The sequence below is a fragment of the Engystomops pustulosus genome, chromosome 8 (genome assembly GCF_040894005.1).
Source record: "Engystomops pustulosus chromosome 8, aEngPut4.maternal, whole genome shotgun sequence".
Classification (NCBI taxonomy): domain Eukaryota; kingdom Metazoa; phylum Chordata; class Amphibia; order Anura; family Leptodactylidae; genus Engystomops; species Engystomops pustulosus.
The window spans coordinates 41,142,853-41,163,403 of NC_092418.1; the positions used below are offsets into that span (position 1 = coordinate 41,142,853).

Sequence of the window (20,551 nt, forward strand, 5' to 3'; positions counted from 1 at the left end):
TGCCTACTAGCAGGACAGGGGTGGCAAAGCCTAATGACCAGAAGGTCTGATACCCCCGCTCAGGATTACTCCTCTCTGCCTACCAGCAGGACAGGGGTGGCAAAGCCTCATGACCAGGAGGTCTGATACCCCAGCTCAGGATTACTCCTCTCTGCCTACCAGCAGGACAGGGGTGGCAAAGCCTAATGACCAGGAGGTCTGATACCCCAGCTCAGGATTACTCCTCTCTGCCTACTAGCAGGACAGGGGTGGCAAAGCCTAATGACCAGGAGGTCTGATACCCCAGCTCAGGATTACTCCTCTCTGCCTACTAGCAGGACAGGGGTGGCAAAGCCTAATGACCAGGAGGTCTGATACCCCAGCTCAGGATTACTCCTCTCTGCCTACCAGCAGGACAGGGGTGGCATAGCCTAATCATGTGTCATGACTTATAGGCCACCCCTGATACACCTCTCCATGTTATTCCTCCATGCTCGCAGGTGTCACACAGGCGCTTGTCACTCTTGGAATTCTCCATCCCCAGCGCCGTCTATCACATCTGCCAAATCATGATTTGCAAAAGCGCCGAACAGTGTTTTTTCCATTTTACAAGCACATGATGGTTATCTTGTTAAATATACATGTCTTTTGTGGCTGCTGTGACATTTGGCAATGTGGAAAAGTTCAAGGGGTGTGAATACTTTTGCAGCTCACTGTGTGCATATATAATAAATATTATAAATATATTTTTTGTGGAGGGAGTGGGATACTCTGTCCAGTTGTTGGTTTCATAGCTGCACAGGAGGCTTGTGAAGTCAATGAATCACCTCAGTAATGAATGGGTAACTTCATTCCATTAATTAAGATGAATATTCCGGTATAACCAGATCTGCAGCCACGTATTCCAGAGACTACATGTAATGGGTGACTCCACCAATATTTTTATCATCATTATGATTCTATAATGGATCCCAAATAAGAAGCTACTTGCAAAACAATGCAATCTGTTATATGTTATTACTTCTAAGGGCTTCTCCCGAGAAATCGGTAGAGCTGCAGAGTATTCACTTGTACAGTCTGATACTTACCTATTGCCATAGCAGAGAGAAGATGTAAAACTTGTATGAATGGCTATAGCTGTGTACGCGTAGGGGTCTAGGGTTTTATTAATGGATTTTATATAATGACCTACGGCTTTGGATTAGGGTGTACCCTTTTAAAAGGTCAATATTATGTTTGTCAGGTATGGCCTCTTGTAGGAGGACTATATGCACATATATCATAGGAAATTCATACATCATTGTGTGTGCAGTGCTGGAGTTAGATGTACTGCACCCCGTCAGGATTTGTACAGTTATGGGGGTCTTTCTGTAGATGCTGTGTTCTGTATGTAGCTAAAAGGATATTAAGAATTTTTTGTTCAATTAAAATCTGTCACTTCTGTGTATGGTCCAATGTTCATAACCAAAGCCTTGTGGTAGGTAAAAATATAAAATTGGGGCTTTGAAGAAAGAAAATAAAAAAATTCTATATTATACTAGATGCTAAAAATAGACATGTAGTATGACTGCAAGGAAGCCAGGAGCATGAGGTTTGCAGGGAGCAGCCTTTCAGGTGTCACAGAGACCTGATGGGGGAGATTTATCAGAAGAGTCTGAGAGCAAAACTGTTCTAGTAGCTTATGGTAACCAATCAGAGCTCTGTTTGGTTGCCACTGGCAACTAGAACTTTTTTTTACCTCAAACTTCTGATAAATCTCCCCCCGTTTTTTTTTTTTTTTTTTTTCACTACTGATAATCTAATCTCTATGGAGCAGTGTCGTAAGGTTAGACAATGCAGTGTTAGACTAGTCTTATTCTGCACCAGATTTATATAAGCATCTGGTGCTGGATGATAAATCTGTCCTGGTATAAGTCTAGTCGTACTCTGCAGCTCCTATTAGCTGGTTTACTTTACGCTAGAAAATTAGGACAAAATTATGTTGGATTAGCTGTATTTTTTTGAGCACAGACAGTTTTTTGTGTGTGGAGCCCCGCCCCTTTTCACAGGCCATTTCCCTTATGTTGAGCTAGTTGTAGGAGAGCCCGGACAAATTCTTAGGGGGAGAATTATTAATCTGTCTATGTATCTTACATTGTGGCCCAGCTATAAGCCAAATGGTCAAAACGGTGTATACAAATATGCACATATGGAGGAGGATTAATGTGCTGGTGTGTGATGTTGAGTTCATGAAGAATCTGCTTAGTCATGTGCCATTGGCCTGAAGCCGATATCACACAAGCAAGTTTGTTGTCAAACCTCTGTCTCCGTGACTTCTGCTGGATTATAAAGCTGCTGAGCTGATGTACTGAAGTCCATTCAGCCACTCAGTGTTCGGGTTGGGTAACCCCAGCCTTGAGTTTGATGGAAGAAACGAAACTTGTCTCCATCCCCATACAGTGTATAATACCAAAGGCCGATGATATGGGGTGCACGTTGGACCCCACCAGTCTATTATAGTAGATCTATCTTAAGCATAGTTGATCAGTATAAAATTTCTGGAAAACCCTGTCATGAGGGTTTGGTCCACAAGCCTTTACTAACGTGTTATGCAGGAACAGGATCACAGTGATGCCCTTCTATTTTCTGGGAAATGGGGCATCTTTTAGAAAGGTATTTTGCATACAATGCTGGTAAAGAGTCCACGGGGTTGAGACGTGTCTGGGAGGACCTCTCCTAGCTTCTCGCACAGTATTTGCTCCACTGGTTTCTGATTTGGGCCACACACTTGAAAAGCTGCTTTCATGCTTGTTGTAAAAACCTCCTAAGACCACATCAAATGTTGGAAAGTATCTTTTACATGGAAAGTAGGAGTCTGATCCTTTCTGGGAAATGATTCCACGTTTTATATGGAGATTCTCTGATCCCTTTAAATCTACACGTCCTCTTCAGAACTGTGTACACCCATAGAATGTGTCATTTTTCTAATCAATGGGATAAATATGAAGGTTAGTGACACAATTAGGACTTATGTCTGTGGAAAAATATAGATATTCTATTTAATAAATTATTTCAGTTTCTGTGCATTTTATACCACAACTACGGTATGTATTTAAAAAAAAAAATTCTTAAAGGGGTTTTCCCCACGATCACAAGTTAGGCTCTATTCACAGGATGAGGCTTAACTTGCTGATCAGTGGGGGTCTCTGTGATGAAACCCCCACAGATCATGAAAACGAGGGGTCCGATGGTGTCCCACCTGTGGATAGGGCCTAACTTGTGTTTGTGGGGAAAACCCCTTTTAATTTTGGTGACTCTTTTCAACCCACCTGTGTCCGCAACAGAAATCACAATCTATAGTACGTAGGGGCTGGTGTTGATTTTGTGTGTATATATGGGCTTTGGTATATTACATACGTGGCCTTATAGCAGTCTGGGGATTTGGGTATTCCTCTCTGGGTGCTTAGTGGACTATTTTTTTGTTAATGTTAGTAAGTGGCATCACATTTATTGTGACTGTATAGTCATTGAGTTTAACCTCTTGCAGTGGTCCTTCTGGGAAGCCCTGGGTTTTCATGACCATGCTAATAAAGGGCCTCGACCATTGTATACAGCTACAATTGACCGAAGTAGCACACTACATATCGGAAAAACTATGTTAAAAATGTGCAAATCCCTTAAATTTTTTATACAAAGGGTCGTTGTGGTGGACTTCCATTTAGATTGTTTTTGTATTTTCAGCTGGCGATGCTGATGACCCTCCAAGAATCACACCTAATCCTGTAATAAATGGAAATGTCGCAATGGGTGATGGCCACAATAACGCAGAAGAGGACATGGAAGACGGTAAGTCATGCAGGTGGCACACAAGCGTGGAGATTGGCTATTCTCATCCTAAGGAAGTCAACTCTCAAGGGAACTTTTATAAAGGAAGTTCCTTTTAACACAACATTGCAGAGATTACTAGATTATCTCCTAGAACACAGATTCTATGCCTTTCTTGGGATTGTAAAGAGGCAATAGTCGCAATTGACCCCCGGCCTGTGATAACCCCAGCTTCTAAATGGCAATCCCACAAGATTCTACGAGATGGGACTACCCTTTTATATAAAAATTTACCATCAAAATCCATCATGATAAACCAGGAACATTGACGGATAGATTCAGGCACAGTAACTGGTAATCTTATATTTGCTATCCATGGCCTCCTTGCTTCTAAAATTATACTAATGAACCTGAAGAGCTCCTGGGAGAGTTGCTAGAGCTCTTCCTCTTTGCTGTAGCTTCATAGGCTTACACTTTTTACAAGAGCACTTGCCGCACTGTGTGCTGAAACATCATCTTATGCAATGGGAGGGGGGAGTGCAAAAGAAGCAGGAGGAGGGTAACACCCAGCGGATCCCTTCAGCATAATTTTAAAAGTTGATTCTTAGAAGGAAGGAGGTCATTTTTTTTTTACAAATCTAAGAATATTACCACTCACGGTGTCTGGATCTATGAGTGTCCCTGGTTAATTTCTTTAAGCTTATAGAATCCATCCCTGTAGTGTAGCATTGTGGGAGTAGATATCTACAATGCAGGAGCATGTTGCAGCTCGTACCCCAGTGACATTCTTTATGGTCTTAGTTAATGTTTTTATGAACCTCATCATGGTGTCCTATAAATGTCAGATACTGTGGAGAAAACATTTGTGGTCACTTTCTGCTTTTCAGATACCAGTTGGCGATCGGAAGCGACATTTCAGTTCACGGTGGAGCGCTTTAGTCGACTTAGTGAATCTGTACTGAGCCCTCCTTGCTTTGTGCGAAATCTGCCCTGGAAAATTATGGTGATGCCACGATTTTACCCAGATCGACCTCATCAGAAAAGTGTGGGATTCTTTCTTCAGTGCAACGCTGAATCCGATTCCACGTACGGACATTTTATTATTGTTGCTTAGTTTTTGTGTTTTGGATGTTGAGGGGGTTTGGGCCATTTTAATGTCAGCTGCTTCATCTGTCTGAATGGAGGAGCCGTTTGCACGTGGACTCGGTGTATGGAACAGAGGGAGGTTCTTAGTACAACACATGCAGCTCTACAGAGAATAAATGAGGCGGCTCAACCTGCTACCACATTCAGACAAGGGAATAGGACCCTGGTTCCTATTGGACAACTGTATTGTAATTGTAGACAACTTATGTTACAATTTACACCATAACCCTTTAAAGATTTAGGGTTTAGTCAAATTGATCTAAAAAAAAAAAATACCATTGATTAAATCCCCCAGCCCCTTTTGGCTGCCTTCAAGTTTGCAGTTTTCTATTTTTTTTTTTCAGCCTGTCCATTTTGATTCTACAGAAAATCTGACATTTAATCTGAAGCCAGTTCTCACTGACTTGATTAGTCCTTTACTTAATTTTTTGTGAGGTCTAAGCAACTTTGAGTGACCTTACATTGCTGCAAATATATCTGGTCAGGGATTGCACCGAAGGTATATTTTCCCATTAGGCCTTAATACATATTAAGCAAATCGGAATGACTTTAAAGGGGTTGTCCATGAATTCAATAACAAGCTTGATTTTATTTCACTAAATTTATGTTCTTTGAATCATGGACGACCCCTTTAAATGAGGTTACAGGAATACTGTGTTCTGTCATCTTGTGAGCTATAGTTATTACTTATTTAAAGCTTAACTAAACTTTTGAAGCTAATTTTTATTGCAGAAATGAATAAAGGACTAAATTGTAAACTATGTAATATATTTCATTTAGTTAAGACTCATTTCTGCTGCTTCTTTCTCTTGTAGTGAGTAGTGTATCCAAAGTCCTGTACAAAGCATAGAGATAAGGAAAGGAGGCTAAAGATTAACTCTCCATATATGGAGAATATTCCCCCTTAAGGAGTAATCTCTTTGAGGAGATATGAATATCTTTGCTCTGTCTGTAAAGAGTTAAAAGGTTTGTTTTTGGGAATCGCATTTGGAAAGGTAAGTAGCCTTGTAGGGGTGTCTTTCACATTGACTTCATGACTCTGGCTCCAGAAGTTGATCGAGATGGATACCTTTTCTAAATGCAATTTCTCAAAAACAAAGCAGCTGAATTCTTTGTGAAGTACAAGTTTCTGTTGTGTATAATGGGACCTGCAGCAGCATTGCTGTTATCCTGATGGGTTACATCATTTACACCCTAAGTCAATTGTCAGTGGCTACAGGACAGAAAGCTGATTTACACAAACAGTTGAAATAAGGTAGAAAGGCAGGGGAAAAGAAACACAGGAACAGAAGCATATTACAATATTTACTTTAAGCTGCACTATTCATTTAATGAAATTTTGTTAACGGTTTAGTTACACTTTAATAATCTGGTGCATTACAGCAAATCTCCTTGTATTACGTGTGTTTCCTTTAGTCAGATGTGCCATTGTCTCTTGCAGGTCATGGTCGTGCCATGCACAGGCAGTGCTGAAGATAATTAATTACAAGGACGATGAAAAATCTTTCAGCAGACGCATTAGTCACTTATTTTTTCACAAGGAGAATGATTGGGGATTTTCCAATTTCATGGCTTGGAGTGTGAGTAGCGTTTTATTTAGCCTGCACTATTTGTTTACAGGGAGTTTACCCGCTCCTCAATGTCCCCTCATGTATATCTGGAAATCTACACTATTCAGTGTTCACATTTCCTTTTTACCAGGGATCTGTCAATATAAAGGGAAAATCACATCTTATCTTTATGAAAATAAACATTTTGGTGCAATACGTTTATTGGTTCGGCCATTTTCATCACCCAGCATTGTGAAAGGGGCAATTCAATAAGAAGTAGCTCAGACCTTGGTGCCCCAAGAGGCTCATTTGCATTAATCTAGAGACCAAATTCTTTCTAAAGTGACAAAACGCTGGGAACAGGGAAAGATGCAGTCAAAGCTTCTACAATTCCATACACGATTCTGGGTTTACATGTATGGAGATTTGGTAAAATCTCTTAACGGAAATCTACCACCAGCATGAAGGATTGTAAACCAAGCACACTGACATAGTGGTGTCTGCCTCCTCCAGCAGGATCTCCTCTTTTAGCTTTTGATGCCCTGGTTTTTACAACAAAAAAGCTTTAAAAATTATGTACATGCCTGAATGGCGCTGGTCTCAATTAACATCTATAGGGCCTGGAATCCCTCACTTGCAAACTTTTTTTAAAGCCTTTTTGTACAAATAAGGACATCAACAGCTGAAAGAAGAGCCCTTTTAAAAAAGGGCTCTCCAGTCAGTTTCAGTGATTTACCCCTTTTTTTTTTTTTTTTGTAAAGGACATGAAAGCAGCTTTTACTGTTTGAGGTTCTGTAAAATCACAGGTTGTGTCCCAAAACATGCAGAACTCTGTTGTGTTGGTCGGCTCTATTCCTCAATGCAAGAGATTTGTGTTGAGTTTCTCATAGACTTGCACTGAGTTTAACCTTCAATCAAATGGGAACAAAGATAAAGTTTTGCTGGAGTCTTCATTTCAATGCAGAATATTTATAATATCTACACAAGACACATTCACATGATTTCTTGTCCTCCTCTCATCTTTTAATTAGTGTTGTACACTCAGGTGTACGTTCCTACTGAGCTCCCACCCAACAGTAGCCAATACAGTGTCCTGTGTCAAATCGTTGTAGTGTGTGGTATTGTTTTTTTTAATAAATGGAGATGATGCAGCACCTTCTAGAATATCATATTTATTAATTGAATTGAATGTATGTGCCAGGATAACTGACCAAAGCGGCGGCGAGTTGTTCAGGGGTGAAGTTAACAATTTCTAATTCTGATTGATTCTGTCACTTTTACAGGAAGTTACCGATCCAGATAAAGGTTTCATAGAGGATGATAAAGTGACTTTTGAAGTTTATGTGCAAGCAGACGCTCCTCACGGTGTTGCGTAAGTAGACACATTGCTTAATTTACTGTACTTATGTATGGAAGTAGGTGGTGGTGTTTTTTTGTTTTGTTAATCCTAGCATAGACCTGGCATGGTTTTTAAAAATACATCAAGAGGCCTAAGTCTTTATCCTATGCCAGTGCACAATAAATTCCCCCATGCTTTCCATGGCCCTGTGTGTGTACCCCATGCTTGAGCTGCAAAACTCTGTGTAGGTCCTGTACTTACCAGTATTAGCATGCGAGTGGTCCGCGCATGCCATAGACACGGGCTGCAAACAATGGACCGTGCATGTAGTCTGTGTCTTCTCTGCATGTCTGTGTTTAGAGATGGCTGGTTACTGTGACATGATGGGCAGATCCAATTAACTGAGTCTTTGCTTCAGCGGACCTGCAATACCAAACACGTCCATACAACAGGTGTGGCACTGTTTCTCTGTGCTAGTTATCTAATTCCTACTTCAATTTACAGTTGGGATTCAAAGAAGCACACAGGTTATGTTGGCCTGAAGAATCAGGGAGCGACATGTTACATGAACAGTTTGCTGCAAACGTTGTTTTTCACCAACCAACTCCGTAGGGTAAGTGTTTTTTTTTTTTTTTTCCATTCCTCCTCTCCCCGACCCCCCCCCCCCCCCCCTTGATTATTTGTGATTAACATTCTAGCATTGTTCCTTACATGTCCATTTTATGGGAATGTGGGGAATTTAGGATTTTAGCAACTTCTATGGAAATATTTTATCTACAAAATTATGATTCATTGGGTTTCTAATTCTGGTTTGTGCCCATCAGTTGTTGTTAATAAAATTTTATGTATTTCGAACCCTTGATCCTAATGTGAAAATTGGAAGATTGGTTTTAGATAACATTTTCATGACTTCCCGTAAGCAGCTTCTTAGTGTTAAAGTGTGTAGGACTATTAACTGGTCAAGCTAAGAATTCACATTATGTTCTGGAATTTTATTCTTCTAGGCTGTGTACATGATGCCCACAGAAGGTGATGATTCCTCCAAGAGCGTTCCTCTAGCTTTACAGAGGGTGTTTTACGAATTACAGCACAGTGACAAACCTGTGGGAACTAAAAAGTTAACAAAATCTTTTGGGTAAGCTATTGGAGATGCAATGCAGTGTCTCGGCACTGGAGACTTATGTGTTGTGCCCGCAGCATAGATGTGTAGATAGGTCTGCAATAAGAAGAGGTGCAGCACAAGACCCTAAACAAGAACCAGTTTTCTTTAGGCTCCTTTCACACTAACCTGTGATTATCCCCCGAAGCTCATGTGAGCACATGGCAGCCTGCAGGAGAGGAGGGGGGCTGATCGTGGCGGTACATACAGGGAAAGATGGGGCATGCTCTATTTTTTTTTTTCCTGTGAATGGTAAGGTACAGTGCCACCTCCAGGCGCCTATAGCCATCTATGGGGACATATATCCCCCCCGCAATCTTGCCACACATGCTGTGTGAAAGGGGCCTTTAGTCTGGTATTACTTGGGTCAAACAGCTGCCAGATGATCCACACTTCTGAATATAGGACTGGATGCTACACCTGCTTATCTTTAGGCTGTCTAGTCCAATTTACAGACGCATATTAGCTTCCCTTTTCACAAATTCTAGGCCGCATTATACAGTTATCAATTCCTACCTTATTTAAGCTGCTGGTTCTTATTTAAAGACCCCAACAAACCTTAATACTGTTTGTTCTTTCAGTTTTGGCAGAAAATGACTTTGTATGAATTTGTTTATTATCAGGTGGGAGACTTTAGATAGCTTCATGCAACACGATGTCCAAGAGTTATGTCGAGTGGTAAGTTTTCACGGTCCTTTCATATATATTACATATATGATATGTAAGATACAGAAGGTTCTGCCCAAACTTTGAAGGATGGCCTTGCATGAAAGGACAGGTGGTAATGTTCTTTAATCTTATATAATAATAATAGATCTCTGGCCTCCTATCCTCTAAAATAAACTTTTAGAATTATTCTTATGAGCATTAAAAGCTCTGGGGGGGCTTTACCAGAGCCCCTCCACACTGTAGCTTCACAAGCTGTTACTGTGCACATTTTAGAAGAAAATATCCAGCTTATTAAAGCAGTCACTGTATAATAGTTTTTCTATTTTTCCTTGGCAGTTACTGGACAATGTGGAAAACAAAATGAAAGGAACTTGTGTAGAAGGGACCATCCCAAAGTTGTTCAGAGGAAAGATGGTGGTATGTGTCTTATTTTAGTCACTGATAAGAAGGTGATGAATTGTTACTGGTCAGAGGCTCACACTGTTTTTCTCCTTCAGTCTTACATCCAGTGTAAACATGTAGACTACCGATCAGAGCGGATAGAAGACTATTATGATATTCAACTAAGCATAAAAGGAAAGAAAAACAGTAAGTACCAAATACAAGTGAGCGGTGCGGTTGTTAAAGAAAGCTGGAACCCAAAGTGCAGCATCTGATATTTTTACCTTGTTCTTGCTGCTTTTGGTTGTGGCAGCAGTATATGGGCATCTGATTATATGTGTTCAGTGACTATTATATTGTAGGGGTTCTTTAACATGGCCAACTAACCTGCGCACAATGTGCAATGATCAAGGATATAGATGGTGGATTGGTGTGTGTTGCCCTCATACAGTCACCGTTAGGCCCCTTTCATATCCGCATATATACACGAGGATACGGCTGCCATAGAAGTGCATTGTGCACACCACTGTGAGAACACATTTGTCACTGCGCCGCTGCCAGAAAGAGAATCTGTACGGCCCGGCAACACAGCTTACCTCCACCTCTCCATCCAAACCTATGCAACGCCCAGGACCCAGCCCGGGTGTAGCATATGTGTGTGTCAACAATATTGGTCTAAAAACTACCCTCCCTGTTTACACAAGGGGGATGTGCTGCTGACATTTAGTAAAGTTCATGTCCTCATAAAGATGCGATAAATGGTAATCAAAGGTTTTATAGTTTGTTGGTCAGCCTCTAAGGAATTTTTATTTCTACTGGAAATCTACTATTAAAATCCAACATGATAAACCAAGGACTGTAGTAACCATCTTATATTTGTTATTCATGGCCGCCTTCCTTCTGCAATCAACTTTTACAACTATGCTAATGAGGTTGAGAGGCTCTGGTGTATCCAGTGCCCCTCGGTGCTGCATATTCACAGGCTGTTACACTAAGCAGAACATATCGCCCCCTCCCTCACCCCTGCTCTTTCTCCTTCTGCCTGTGTTATCGAGCAGCAGCAGGAAATGCAGGTTACATTGGTTTTGGGTACTTCCTGGCACATTGGGGCAGATTTATCAAGCAGTCTGAAAGTCAGAATATTTCCAATTGCCCATGGCAACCAATCACAGCTCAGCTTTAAAATATTCATGAGCACTGGTGAAATGAAAGCTGAGCTGTGATTGGTTGCCATGGGCAACTGGAAATATTCTGACTTTCAGACTGCTTGATAAATCTGCCCCATTGTCTGTGGTCTGATACAGATACAAAACCTCATGCACTGGCCAGATTTCAAGGAAAAACCATGGGGACGTGTCCTGTATCATAGCAGTGCATGTAGTCCCTGCGGAATTACAGCGCTGAACTCTAATCACAATGGTGCTGTTCATACTTGCCTTCACCCATCTTCTTACTCTCCCATTTGGATCAGTTCAGTTAACCCATTGCTGGGATGTGACCTCGCGCTTCTGTGCTGGGCTTCTCAATATTTCTCTCATGGATTACCTTCATTGTTTGGAATTTTTGTAAATGTTTAGCATCTTTATTATTTTTGGTTTCCCTAGTTGCTGTTTTGTGGAGTTAGGTAATAGGACTTGCTTTAATATTTTTGCTGACCTGTCTAATTCTACATGTGCTCTCTGGCCGCAGCTCTGCAGCTCTACTGTGTTAATGCTTGGCATTGAACAGGGAGATTTCTTCAAGGCTTCTTTGAAAACCTTGGTGAAGGGGAAACATGACTTATAAGCTGTCCCACGTTTTCTGATGACATTGAGGATGACTTCTTGTCTTGGGAAGTTTCCAGTTTGATTTTCAGCAGTTTTTGCTATCGACCTTTACATTGCGGCTTTCAAATTTTCTAGTTTTGGCTTGTGTGGGGCAAAGCATTGCCCGTTCTTGAAGTCTGTTCTGACACTGACTGCACTGGACAGATCCTATTTACTTATAGTGGAGTCAGCTTACACAACTGTGTCCATTCTTAAATGGGAAAAATTGTGTTAAGTGAAACCGTATTTTTTGGAATATTCAAGCGATGCGCTAAATGGAGAGTCTGCAATTGGTAGGGGCAAAGCTCGGTCTTGCAGGTTGTTATAGCCATGGATACCTTATGTAGATGTGAGCTGTGGTGGGCTCAGAGGTCGCATTAACGCCTCACCACGCGTCATAGACGCGTGATGAGGCGCCATTACCCCCCAAAATAATTGCCATGCGTAAAAGAACGCATGGCAATTATTCCCTGTAGCGCGCAGGCTGAGCGGTTCAGCGCGCGCTGCAAATGAGGTACATGTCAGTAGCGTGATCGCAGCGCGCGCTGGACCGCTCAGCAGGACACGTGACACAGTGTCAGGGGCGCGCCGGAGAGACCCGAAGTGAGTGCACCGGCCCCAGGGGAGACTTGTGGGCTGCAAAGATGATGCTCTCCGTCCTGCTCTACCTGCCCGCAGCTGCCTGCATTTATGTGATCGGCTGGACCTACGATCAGTGCTGGGTGAGTGTGTGCAGTGTTGTGTGAGTGCAACGTTGTGTGTGTTGTGGTTGAGTGTGCTGTGTTGTGAGTGTGTGCTGTGTTGTGAGTGTGTGCAGTGTTGTGAGTGTGTGCAGTGTTGTGAGTGTGTGCAGTGTTGTGAGTGTATGCAGTGTTGTGAGTGTATGCAGTGTTGTGAGTCCGCAGTGTGTGTGCAGTGTTGTGAGTCCGCAGTGTGTGTGTGTGCAGTGTTGTGAGTCCGCAGTGTGTGTGTGTGCAGTGTTGTGAGTCCGCAGTGTGTGTGTGTGCAGTGTTGTGAGTCCGCAGTGTGTGTGTGTGTGTTTGTGCAGTGTTGTGAGTCCGCAGTGTGTGTGTGTGTGTGTGTGTGTGTGCAGTGTTGTGAGTCCGCAGTGTGTGTGCAGTGTTGTGAGTCCGCAGTGTGTGTGTGCAGTGTTGTGAGTCCGCAGTGTGTGTGCAGTGTTGTGAGTCCGCAGTGTGTGTGTGTGTGTGTGTGCAGTGTTGTGAGTCCGCAGTGTGTGTGTGTGTGTGTGTGTGTGCAGTGTTGTGAGTCCGCAGTGTGTGTGCAGTGTTGTGAGTCCGCAGTGTGTGTGTGTGTGTGTGTGCAGTGTGTGTGTGTGTGTGTGTGCAGTGTTGTTAGTCCACAGTGTGTGCTGTGTTGTGTGCGTGCAGTGTTGTTGAGTCCGCAGTGTGTGCTGTGTTGTGAGTCCGCAGTGTGTGTGTGCTGTGTTGTGAGTCCGCAGTGTGTGCTGTGTTGTGAGTCCGCAGTGTGTGTGTGCTGTGTTGTGAGTCCGCAGTGTGTGTGTGCTGTGTTGTGAGTCCGCAGTGTGTGTGTGCTGTGTTGTGAGTCCGCAGTGTGTGTGTGCTGTGTTGTGAGTCCGCAGTGTGTGTGTGCTGTGTTGTGAGTCTGCAGTGTTGTGAGTCCGCAGTGTGTGTGCAGTGTTGTGAGTCCGCAGTGTGTGTGCAGTGTTGTGAGTCCGCAGTGTGTGTGTGTGTGTGCAGTGTTGTTGAGTCCGCAGTGTGTGTGTGTGCTGTGTTGTGAGTCCGCAGTGTGTGTGTGTGCTGTGTTGTGAGTCCGCAGTGTGTGTGCAGTGTTGTGAGTCCGCAGTGTGTGTGCAGTGTTGTTGAGTCCGCAGTGTGTGCTGTGTTGTGTGCGTGCAGTGTTGTTGAGTCCGCAGTGTGTTTGCTGTGTTGTGAGTCCGCAGTGTGTGTGTGTGTGTGTGCTGTGTGTGCAGTGTTGTGAGTCCGCAGTGTGTGTGCAGTGTTGTGAGTCCGCAGTGTGTGTGTGTGTGTGTGTGCAGTGTTGTTGAGTCCGCAGTGTGTGTGTGTGCTGTGTTGTGAGTCCGCAGTGTGTGTGTGCTGTGTTGTGAGTCCGCAGTGTGTGTGCAGTGTTGTGAGTCCGCAGTGTGTGTGCAGTGTTGTTGAGTCCGCAGTGTGTGCTGTGTTGTGTGCGTGCAGTGTTGTTGAGTCCGCAGTGTGTTTGCTGTGTTGTGAGTCCGCAGTGTGTGTGTGTGTGTGTGTGTGTGTGTGCTGTGTGTGTGTGTGTGCTGTGTGTGTGTGTGTGCAGTGTTGTGAGTCCGCAGTGTGTGTGCAGTGTTGTGAGTCCGCAGTGTGTGTGCAGTGTTGTGAGTCCGCAGTGTGTGTGCAGTGTTGTGAGTCCGCAGTGTGTGTGCAGTGTTGTGAGTCCGCAGTGTGTGTGCAGTGTTGTGAGTCCGCAGTGTGTGTGTGTGTGCGTGCAGTGTTGTTGAGTCCGCAGTGTGTGCTGTGTTGTGTGCGTGCAGTGTTGTTGAGTCCGCAGTGTGTGTGTGCTGTGTTGTGAGTCCGCAGTGTGTGTGTGCTGTGTTGTGAGTCCGCAGTGTGTGTGTGCTGTGTTGTGAGTCCGCAGTGTGTGTGTGCTGTGTTGTGAGTCCGCAGTGTGTGTGTGCTGTGTTGTGAGTCCGCAGTGTGTGTGTGCTGTGTTGTGAGTCCGCAGTGTGTGTGTGCTGTGTTGTGAGTCCGCAGTGTGTGTGTGCTGTGTTGTGAGTCCGCAGTGTGTGTGTGCTGTGTTGTGAGTCCGCAGTGTGTGTGTGCTGTGTTGTGAGTCCGCAGTGTGTGTGTGCTGTGTTGTGAGTCCGCAGTGTGTGTGTGCTGTGTTGTGAGTCCGCAGTGTGTGTGTGCTGTGTTGTGAGTCCGCAGTGTGTGTGTGCTGTGTTGTGAGTCCGCAGTGTGTGTGTGCTGTGTTGTGAGTCCGCAGTGTGTGTGTGCTGTGTTGTGAGTCCGCAGTGTGTGTGTGCTGTGTTGTGAGTCCGCAGTGTGTGTGTGCTGTGTTGTGAGTCCGCAGTGTGTGTGTGCTGTGTTGTGAGTCCGCAGTGTGTGTGTGCTGTGTTGTGAGTCCGCAGTGTGTGTGTGCTGTGTTGTGAGTCCGCAGTGTGTGTGTGCTGTGTTGTGAGTCCGCAGTGTGTGTGTGCTGTGTTGTGAGTCCGCAGTGTGTGTGTGCTGTGTTGTGAGTCCGCAGTGTGTGTGTGCTGTGTTGTGAGTCCGCAGTGTGTGTGTGCTGTGTTGTGAGTCCGCAGTGTGTGTGTGCTGTGTTGTGAGTGTGTGCTGTGTTGTGAGTGTGTGCTGTATGTGCTGTGCAGTGTGTGCGGTGTATTACCAAAATATTCATACTCCTCCTCGGGTAAAAATACTCCTCAAAAATGGTGAGAGGAGTATTTTTACCCTTTTGAAAAAATGTTAGTGCGACCTCTGGGTGGGCTCAACATTGGCTTATTCAATATGAAAACTTTGGAATATGGGTTGGGATACTTATTTAAGTTTTGCAAACAATATGCAAGTGGTGGCCAGGAATAAGTGAAAGGCTCCTGGTCCCGTATGTGCTCTACTGCACTGTTCACCATGCACAGGACTTGGTGCGGATGGATTATCTCCTTTGCTTATTTTCAGAAATGCCATAGACTTTACATGCACATACTCTGCCCCTGCTCCTTTCATGCAGGGGACTTTATAAATACTTATTTATAGAGGACCTGTCACCCATAAATTCGGCACTAGGAGCTGCTTACTAAAGTAAGCAGCTCCTAGTGCTTAAACAAACGCTGCAGCGTTAGAATAATACCAGAAACCTCCGATAACGCTATCTAACACTGCTGCCGAGTAAAATGTAAACGCCAGACCGCTCTCAAAGTATTCATGAGGGGTCGGTCCGAGGCCCCGCTCCCTACATAGGCTGGTGGTGACTGCCGCGTGTCATGCGGCAGTCTCCCACCCCATCAAGAATACATTTTACTCCGCCGCAGTATTAGACAGCGTTATCTGAAGTTTCCGCTAACGCTATCATTCTAACACTGCAGCGTTTGTTTAGGCACTAAGAGCTCCTAGTGCTGAATGTATGGGTGAAAGGTCCACAGGTTACCTGTGTCTTCCTGTGTCTCTTATGACATACAAATTTTATACTTTTAATGAGCACTGACCCTTCATTAATTTTTTTTTTCTTCTTTCTCTCCAGTCTTTGAATCGTTTATTGACTATGTTGCAGTTGAGCAGCTAGATGGTGACAACAAGTATGATGCAGGGGAGCATGGCTTGCAGGTGAGTTATCTTTCTCTGGAGAGACATTGGGGGGAAATTCATAGGGGGAGATTTATCATAAGTCTCTTAGAGCAGGCCTGTTCTAGTTGCTCATGGCAACCCATCAGAGCTCTGCTTTCATTTTCCCACAGCTGTTTATAAAATGAAAGCTGAGCTCTGATTGGTTTCCATGGACAGCTAGAACAGTTTTACCTCAGAAACTTGATGATAAATCTCCCCCATTGTGCCTTCTCCTGCATTATTGTGCAGGCGAAGGCAGAGGGAGCTCCTCATCCGCATCAGTTTCCCACAAGACGCTCTGGGCGTGTCGGGGTGGGGAGTGTGACAGGGGCATTGACACCCTGGCCCGCAACATTTACTATAGTCTACGCTGGTGCAGATCATACCTGGTCTTCGGTCTGATCTGGTGGAGATGTCGCCATATCTGCTAAGAGGGTAGAGGCTATTAAAAATCCCCATGCTGCTAGAGCTGTCTAAAATTCACTGCGCTTGACATCATTGCTCAGGGTGCTATGTGCCTCCCCTTTTCATAATCAAATCCTGCAGTGATGGTGCATGAAAGGGTTTTTTGGGGGTTGTCGAGGTTTCTAATCCCTCCCAACGTGACCACTGTAGTCATTCAAAAGATGTGTCAGTAATATGTCAGGTAGTATGGTGGGGTGCGACATGCTGATGATTTGCTGGGATGGGCTCAGGCCACCCAGTTCATTACAGAAATCTAGAGCTGTGTTACTGCATCGACGAAGAGCAAAATAATAAAAACCTGGATAAACCATTGAACTCTCCTCTTTTGTAATAATTTAACATCTTGTGTGTGTTTTTCTTTTTAAACTAATATATTTATTGATTTACAGGAAGCAGAGAAAGGTGTCAAATTTTTAACATTACCACCGGTGTTGCATCTGCAACTAATGAGATTCATGTATGATCCACAGACAGACCAGAACATCAAGATTAATGACAGGTAACGCATATTCTCCTTATTGCATAAGGTATACTTTCAGGAGCATTCTAAAGCAGAACAACCACAATCTGTTATCCATTAGGGGTAACACTCAGGGAGATAAAATCTTTGGCTTTGATATATGTATTCCAAGATAATTAAAAGTTTGAACTACTTACATCAGACGTCTCCGGAAGAGGATTAATCCAGAGCAAAAAACAGACCTGCTCTAATTAATCCGAAATCCTGAATAGTCATCAAAATAACTGATTGCTGCAGACCATATTGACTTAGTGACCCTTATCCCCTTGAAAATTGAGGTTGTCCGCATAAAGGACAATTTATAACTGCAGGGCAAAGGCAGGCACCCCTGCCTAGCACCCCGGTGTAAATCAAAAGGTGTAGAAAGGATACCATTAGATAGAGCTCAGGCTTTTTGTTTAGTATAGTAGAGCCTGACCAATTTCCTAAAGTTAGGTCCTAGGCCTCAAAAAGCAAACTTTTTAAACCATGCTAATAATGGCTTTCATCGCTGCAATGAAAAAAACAAGACCATTTTAAGAGGACCTTTCATCACAATTTATCAAGAGTAGCCTTTGATGAAGCAGGTAAACCCATAGCTAGAGCCCCATGGAAGGGACCTAATAGTTATCCTGTGGGAGTTTTTCACCTGCACAGCAAAGTTTGCCACAACTGAATTTTCCAGTGTTATTCCTACTTTATCTTTGGAATCCAGATTTTGATGTATAATAATAATTGTGCAAAGTGATGCACAACGGTGCTCCATTCCTCTCCATACCCTTCTGGCATAAGAAAATATTAGAATGGGTTGCTCAAAAAGAGACTTAAAGGGAACCTGTCTCCAGGTATCTCATTTTCACTAAAGACAGGTTGCAGAAGCCTATCACACCTGCTTTCTTTAAGCATTTGAATTACAATATAATTGTGTGTTATAACTTGCCTGGCTTCCTGATGGCATACTCTGTGTAGTCCCTGGGGTTGGGCTTTGATTTGGATGCATTTCAAAAAACAAATGACTTGTCTGTGCTGCTCAATGACTCTTCAGCTCTCAGCCCCCACCTTTGTGCCTCTGAAGAGTTCTTCCCTCTCCCACTGATGTTTGTTCACCAGGCTGTGAGCTCTGTGCAGGAGGGAGGCGCTGTACAGGAGCACAAGGGTGGGGGCTGAGAGCTGAGGAGTCTGCAGCACAGACAAGTCACATGGTGTTTTTTTTAAATACATGCAAACCAAACCAACCCCTGTGACTAAACAGACGAGGGTGCAAAAAAAAATGCTGAAAAAAAGACTCTGATACTATAAACACCTTCAGAAGTCAATAAAACAAACCCAAAACCCAATAAAATAACTGATCAAACCAATGTGTGTTCCACAAAAATTAATGAAATAACTGGGATGTAAACTGGTGCAAGTAATATGGGGAAATTCTTCCACGTGCAATTCTGTTTTCTCTCTGAAGCGTGTCACAAGATAATCTGCACTTATTGAAGTTCACAGCTTAGAAAGGATCTTACCCATCATATTTCTCTGGTAACTTTTTAGGTTTGAGTTTCCAGAACAATTGCCACTGGATGAATTCCTGCAGAAGCCTGATGTCAAAGACCCTGCTAACTACATACTGCATGCCGTGCTGGTGCACAGCGGAGACAACCATGGAGGACACTATGTTGTCTATTTAAATCCCAAAGGAGAAGGCAAAGTATGTGAATTTTCTCTACTTTGACTATTTTTACTATTAGCTACAGCACTTTACAGACTATCATATAAATGCTCCAACGCTGATTTTCTTTTTTTTTTTTTTTTAATTGCCACAGTGGTGTAAATTTGACGATGATGTAGTGTCAAGATGTACAAAGGAGGAAGCTATTGAACATAACTATGGAGGGCACGATGATGACTTGTCTGTACGGCACTGTACAAATGCCTACATGTTGGTGTACATCAGGGACTCCAAGCTGAGTAAGTCCTTGCTTCCATGTATATTTTAGCAATATATATTGTACAAGCTGGAGCACAGTATTGGGAAACGATTGCTGTATAGCATTAAAACCTCATTGTCCTTTTGTAGATGAAGTCCTACAAGCAGTGACTGATCACGATATCCCTCAGCAGCTTGTAGAGAGGCTACAGGAAGAAAAGCGCATAGAGGCTCAGAAAAGAAAAGAGCGCCAAGAAGCGCATCTCTACATGCAAGTTCAGGTAGGTGCTGTTCGTTTGGTAACTTAATTTAATATTAACATGAAAATTATCCATTGTTTTATCTTTCTGTGTCAAGGCAGATGGTTTTAGTATGGACAACGGTGTCTATTACTGAAACTACTTAGAGTTATGTAAATGCTTGGGTTTTTTCTGGTGGCATAGCCGGAACCCCAGTGCTAATTAGCATAATTTTATAACTCTATTGCTGTGCATAATAAAAGAAGTAATGAGGGACAATGTTCCTCAGGAACTTATTAGGTCACTTCTACCATTGGTAAACTGCTGGTGGTAGATGTCCTTTAAAAGGATTCCCCCCTCCCCCCTAATAATCAAAGTATGGTCTCAAGAATGGGTGTCACATGACCTATTTGGGAACACTTTCTCAGTGCTTTCTTTATAAGGCAGATGGTTTTAAAATAATCTAAGTTTTATTCCCGCCCAAGACATTTATAGAATATCCATACAAAGTTACCCCAGCCCCTGTCCCTTCTGGTGAGGTGGTATCTGCATGGTGACAATCCTTTGATCTTCTCAATTGACATGTTGCCCATAGAAATTTTGTATAAAAATACAGAAACCATCTCTATTTGAAATATCCAAGATGGAAATGAACACATTCAAGAAGCAACTACTGTGTAGGGAATGTGGGTAGAAGATCACCGCTTATCTGCTAGGAATCTGCATCTTGTGCTCATTTTACAATTAATATCCTGTAAAACATTTTATTTCACTATTTTTTTTCAGATTGTTGCGGAGGATCAGTTCTGTGGTCACCAAGGCAATGACATGTATGATGAAGAGAAAGTTAAATACACTGTGTTCAAAGTATTAAAAAACTCCACACTTGCCGAATTTGTTCAAAATCTTTCACAAACTATGGTAAGCAAATGTACCGGAGCGTTTGTGTAATGTAATTGCTGACCGGTGACCAGCTTGTCATGTACAGAACATGAACCCAAATTAGCCCGTCAGCTTTACACTTTCTGAATCTTTGATTCTATTAAAGATATTTTTTTTTTTTAAATTAATCCTATTGATTATGTATACTAAAGATGTAGTGGGGGAGATGTATTAATGTGTCTGTAAAGAGTAGAACTACACGACTCTCTGTGGCACCATTAATCCCTGTGTCTGATACCTGCATGATGAATCTGGTGCCGTATAAGACTAGCAAGTCGTACTTGGCACCTCCTTTTGGTTGGTCTAGTCCGACCACACACCTTTTAGGAGCAGTCGAAAAACTGCCTAAAAATGTCTAAAACGTTCAGTAATTGTG

At 43.1% G+C, this 20,551-nt stretch overlaps 1 protein-coding gene across 2 annotated transcripts in view; it reads left to right on the forward strand.

Annotated features, from left to right (window-relative positions):
- The window catches only part of USP7 (ubiquitin specific peptidase 7), a 40,072-nt gene that overhangs the window by 10,591 nt on the left and 8,930 nt on the right, over window positions 1-20,551 (forward strand). For both annotated transcript variants that reach the window (XM_072120743.1, XM_072120744.1), the window contains exons 2-16: window positions 3,700-3,804; window positions 4,671-4,869; window positions 6,371-6,509; window positions 7,763-7,851; window positions 8,323-8,431; window positions 8,823-8,953; window positions 9,601-9,655; window positions 9,983-10,063; window positions 10,144-10,234; window positions 16,033-16,115; window positions 16,970-17,079; window positions 18,619-18,775; window positions 18,891-19,035; window positions 19,145-19,275; window positions 20,020-20,154. In XM_072120743.1, coding sequence (XP_071976844.1) covers window positions 3,700-3,804; window positions 4,671-4,869; window positions 6,371-6,509; window positions 7,763-7,851; window positions 8,323-8,431; window positions 8,823-8,953; window positions 9,601-9,655; window positions 9,983-10,063; window positions 10,144-10,234; window positions 16,033-16,115; window positions 16,970-17,079; window positions 18,619-18,775; window positions 18,891-19,035; window positions 19,145-19,275; window positions 20,020-20,154 — 1,760 coding nt within the window. The remainder of the gene's footprint in view (window positions 1-3,699; window positions 3,805-4,670; window positions 4,870-6,370; window positions 6,510-7,762; window positions 7,852-8,322; window positions 8,432-8,822; window positions 8,954-9,600; window positions 9,656-9,982; window positions 10,064-10,143; window positions 10,235-16,032; window positions 16,116-16,969; window positions 17,080-18,618; window positions 18,776-18,890; window positions 19,036-19,144; window positions 19,276-20,019; window positions 20,155-20,551) is intronic.